We start from the raw sequence: 5274 nt of genomic DNA, 5'->3' as shown, positions 1-5274 counted from the left end.
TGTAAATACCCATTTCCACATCAGTTTTCAGATTTTAATTATATTTCCAAATTTACAAAAAGCTACATGTTTCTGTTTACATGTTTACATTGGTAATTTTGTGATGGCAGTAGAGCTTCAGTTGGAGTTTTGATTGGATGTTCAACCTTCTATATCTGTATTTATTTTAAATATTAAAGGAAATACTGTATTTTACAGGATGAAGATATTCAGAACACTTATTTATTGCATTTCCCTTTCTTCTGTTTTCCTCTAACACAGATCTCTTTTCTCACATGAACATGAAAGAGTAATGCAGAAAGGTTTATGTGTGCCTACACAGTGGGGTGAAAAAGTTTTCACAGGGTCATTTCTGGGGTGGATTTACTGCCACGCTCATTCCTAGAAAGGCTGGTAACTGTCGAGAAAGTTCTCCACCTGTGGAGACATAATCTTTATGTCTTTTTTGCATGTTTGTCACACTTCAATGAGTCAGATCATCAAACAAATCTGAATATTAAACAAAGACACGAGCAAACACAAAGTGCAGTTTTGTTCTCAGAGAGAAAATGAACACAGATCCAGAATTTAGTAAATGAAGAACACAAGAGTACTTCACAGAAGTCCAAACAAGGCTTCATAGTAGTGAAACCTTGTAATAGACACAGAAGCAGGAGGGTAACGAGACAACTACAAAAAAGAGACCAATAAACCGATTGATCAAACTCCGTGGTGATGAAGAAAAGACACATGCAAACCAGAAATAACTTTGCTTAAGTAGCCAGACTTTATATCCCCACTGTGTGACATTATAGTGTTGTGGTGTGGTAAGTGGTCATTGTACTAATGAGCAAAACCAAATTGGCTGCCCTGCAGCACACTGGCGACCTGTCCAGGCTGTACTCTGCCTTTCATCCCATGGCAGCTGGGATGGGCTCCAGCACTCCAGAGGACCTGAATTAGATACATGGAATAAAATGGATGGATGGAAATGGGCTATCTGCTGAACCTTGAGGATGGTTTGATGGTACAGGGTTCCACTGTTACCTCACACCATGCGGGTTCTGGTATCAAACCTCCAAATTTGCTGGGCATCAATTTGGCCAACGGCATGTTTGATGAAATAATGAGTCTGAATTGTTAATAGGTGTGAATGTTAGAGTTTGTGGTTGTCTGTCTCTGTCTTAGAAAACTTATTCAATTCTAGCATTGGGGAAAAGCACTGATATTGATATTTGGCTGCAATTTTCAAAAAGCTTTGCAAAGTTAAGTAATCATTTACCCCAGAGGAACCATTTCTGCTTCAGCAGACCTGAGCTGTAGATCTAGACCCCTAGCATCAAAACGTCTTTCTGTATTTAATCATACTTGTTAAGCTTATCACATAACGAGTACTACTGCACCAAAAAAAATGCTTCCATGAAAACTTTTCATTTTATAATTCTTTTCTTTCAGAAAACCACTTTTGATATCTATAGACGCAAGGTAAGTCTTTGAGTTGCTACTGAAAAATTAAAAGTATGCATGCATAAATACACAGCTTTAGCTGTACATAGGTACAAAGGTACTTTAGAAATGGAAATAATCCAAATAACAATTCTGTGTGTGTTTTTTCTAGAACATGTTCTATCAACAAGCTATCATGAGGTCCAAGGTCAAATCTAGCGTCTCCCTGGGAGCGTAAGTTTCTTTCTGGTACCAAGACACAGATTAACCCAGAGTTTCCATAAGTGCACGTGGCACCAGGATGATCTAGGCCGCAGGTCAATGATCGATTTTGTAATCGGATCACCAGAACTAAGGCCATATGTTCTGGATACTCGGGTACAGAGAGGGGCTGAGCTGTCAACTGATCACCACCTGGTGGTGAGTTGGATAAGGTGGCGGGGGAGGATGTTGGACAGACGTGGCATGCCTAAACACACAATGAGGGTGCGCTGGGAATGCCGCGCAGAGCAGTGATGTGCGATACCACTGATTTGCTTTCCGATCCGATACCAAGTAAACTTCAGGGTGGTATCGGCGATACTGATCCAATACCGATACTTTGTACAAAAACTTTTTTTTAACTGTATCTTTTATTGTATCTCAAATGATAGATTCATAATGATTACAGGACTTCAGATTACTTGTTCTTATCACTTCATAATGCAGAATTATCATACAGAAAACTGAAGTTGTGTGCCATTTGAGCATGTTGCCTGCCTCCAGCACTAAAGGACTCCTCGAGAGACGTCTGTCTCGCCCTGGCAGCACCTGTCCCTCTCCTCGTCTTCAGTTCACCTCAACATACGCTCATCATATTCTGTGATATGATTTACTCTGAGGTGTTTGACGAGGTTAATGGTGTTGCCACAACACCTCACTTTCTTGCCACATGTATCACAAACCGCATCTTGGATGTTTGTGGAGGTAAAACACGTCCACACATTACTCCATTTACACCCAGCCATTGTTGTGAGTGCGCACGACAAGGGGCTGCAACACATTCATAGAGCTGTATTTCACACATGACTATTAAAGGCAGAAGAGGAAGTAGTTCCTTCCAATGTAGACAATCCAAATGATATTGTTTCTTTCCACTGTGTTCCTGTTAATGATAACCTACAAATTTACCCTACATTACTAAAATATCGATATTTTAATATGAGAATCGATTCTAGAACATGAATGATTGGTATCGAAGGAATCGATATTTCAGTATCGATCCGCACATCACTAGCGCAGAGGCCCCAGTCCGCACTGGAACAGTTGGTGGTTGCACTTCTATAGATCCACCAAAGGGAGCTGCAGGGGTCTGATGCTATGCTATGTGATATTCAGTTATCACATAACTATAATTTGTACTTGGAACATGCAATACTGGCCATATATAGTTGGACTGACCTCAACACACAGCTTGAGGAATGATTATCAGGAGATATTCCACCCTCAGTGATAGGTGTGACCCATCAGTTCACTGTCTACACACAGTGTTGGGGAGTAATAGAATACATGAACGTATTTAAAATACAAAATATGAGTAACTGTATTGAATTACAGTTACCGTTTAAAAAGGTGGTATTCAGAATACAGTTTCTTTGTTGAAATAAAGCGATTACCTGTGATGTGTCTGTGAGCGAGGGAGGGAGAAAACGGAAAAGTACGAGCTGTCTCCGAGCAGAAACGGGAGCTGGAAGCATGTAAATATAATAATAACCACTGCAGCCAAACAGAGTGCCTGACGAGCCCAGCTGTAAGTAAGCTGTTAAGACTCGACTGTACGCTGTGTTCCTGTTTTCCTCTGAAACAATAAGTTCCGTTGCAGCAGCCTTTCAACGCCTCTCTCTGTCTCTCGCTAGCAAAGTTGACCCAGACAACAAAGTAAAGCTAGTTTTCAGCTACGAGCCCGACACGAACCCGACGCATCAGCCAGAGGTCCCTTTACTACGGTTTGGAGCCACTGACCTGTTTTATATACGCGCAGAATAGTTTTCTATACAAGATCGCTGCAAAAAGTGCAGCCTTACCTAATGTCCACCTACTGTTACTCATTTATATGAAGATTTTAACATCTAGCTGGTGTTGGTGTGGAGAGTAACCTTCAGTAATAAATCACACAGCAATAGTACATTCATGTAGTTATAAAAAGCATGATAATATATTAAGTAATCCAAAGTATTCAGAATACGTTACTCTCAATGAGTAATGTAATGGAATCTGTAGTGGAATACATTTTAAAAGTAACCTTCCCAACACTGGATACACATTGGGTTTTGTCCCAGTGGCCAAGAAAGCTTCCAGGTACCAAGCAGTTTTTAGCGACATAGGGCCCTGTTCTTAGCTTGCTGGTAGTGTCAGCTGCCCCCTGCCTCTAGTTCTCTGGGGCTCTTGCCCTTTGGACATGAGGGCTCCATCTGGGGCTTTCTCCTTCTGCTTAGGTGGGCATGCAGTTGTCATTAGAATATGTGGCCCTGGGACTTCTCTTCGGTTGCCATGGATGGCCTGGGTCTCCTGGGCCTTTCTCTCTCTCTCATACACACACACACACACACACACACACACACACACACACACACACACACACACACACACACACACACACACACACACAGACGGGGCGTGGCCTTTGGATTGGGAACTGTGGTGGTAGTTGGTGCTTTTTAAGAAGGAGTGCCGGAGGTGTCTTCCAGCTTATACTTCGTTTGGAAGGTGTGCGGCCAGGATACTGGAGAGCAGATCTCACCCTTTAGTTTAACCTCAGGATCAGGAGGAACAACATGGCTTATGTCCTGGTTGTGGACCAGTGGAACAGATCTTTGTCCTTTTGAGGATATTTAGGATATGGTGTATGAGGTTTGTCCAACCAGTCTACAACTGTTTTGTGACGTGACTGACTGTGGCCCCTTTTCTGTAAGAGGTGTGTTGGGAGCATGGGTTATCAGGCCCATTATTAAAGGGTGTTGGGGTCCCTGTACCATAGTGAGACCTTGTTTATCTAGTTTACCCTAGTTTAAGGCTCTAGGCAGTAACAGAATGAGATTATATCAGATATAGTTTCATATCAATATTCTAAGCAGGCATCTGCTTTGATGCTAATTGAAAGAACAGGTTCAAAGATTTATTATTAACAACTAACAGAAATTAAATATATAATTTCCCCTACAAACTATGGCACATTATTGGTTTACAGGTATTAAAAATAGAGTAAACTCAAATTAACAGTGTATGGTGTGTTTGACAGTACAAATATGTTAAAGTACAAAGATAAAACAATGCACTGTCATCATTTTATTGCCCAGCACTACATACAAGTGCTGGAAATGCACTTCCTGCAGAGAGTTCCTGGGCTCTCCATCAGAGATGTGGAGACAAGCTTGGTCATACAGTACAGCAGGGGTCCAGGGTTGTTAAAGGAGTCAGTTGAGGCATCTGTTTGGAACGCCACCCAGGTGCCTCCTAGGTGAAGGGTTTCCAACTTCAACTTTCTCTGTGTGCCCTCCTGCAGAAACAGAGGAGATTCAGTCTCCTCAGGGTGCTTTATGTTGTAATGTAACCCTACAATAATACGACAGAGAAACCCCAACCATCATATGACCCCCCATGAGAGAGGTCTGAGCTCTTCTGCCTGGACTGCTGCCCCTTAGACCCTCACTAAGATCAGCTGTGGACACTACATGGATGCACGGAGACTCGACACCACTATGAGACATTTGAAAAATCATTAGAAGGAACAGTTGCAAAAGTCCAAGATACAACTGGGAAATTCAGGTCGATGCCATGTAGCGCACTTTGCAGAGAAACACGAGTTCAAAT

At 42.0% G+C, this 5274-nt stretch overlaps 1 protein-coding gene across 1 annotated transcript in view; it reads left to right on the top strand.

Moving 5' to 3' along the window:
• The window catches only part of rgs9a (regulator of G protein signaling 9a), a 47314-nt gene that overhangs the window by 29553 nt on the left and 12487 nt on the right, over positions 1 to 5274 (top strand). The window contains exons 9-10 of the mRNA XM_005749635.2: positions 1435 to 1464; positions 1598 to 1659. Coding sequence (XP_005749692.1) covers positions 1435 to 1464; positions 1598 to 1659 — 92 coding nt within the window. The remainder of the gene's footprint in view (positions 1 to 1434; positions 1465 to 1597; positions 1660 to 5274) is intronic.

Source organism: Pundamilia nyererei, unplaced genomic scaffold, assembly GCF_000239375.1.
Source record: "Pundamilia nyererei isolate P.nyererei 1_Seehausen unplaced genomic scaffold, PunNye1.0 scaffold00252, whole genome shotgun sequence".
Classification (NCBI taxonomy): domain Eukaryota; kingdom Metazoa; phylum Chordata; class Actinopteri; order Cichliformes; family Cichlidae; genus Pundamilia; species Pundamilia nyererei.
Note: the sequence above shows the minus strand (reverse complement) of the source record. Positions and strands in the feature narration are given on the sequence as shown.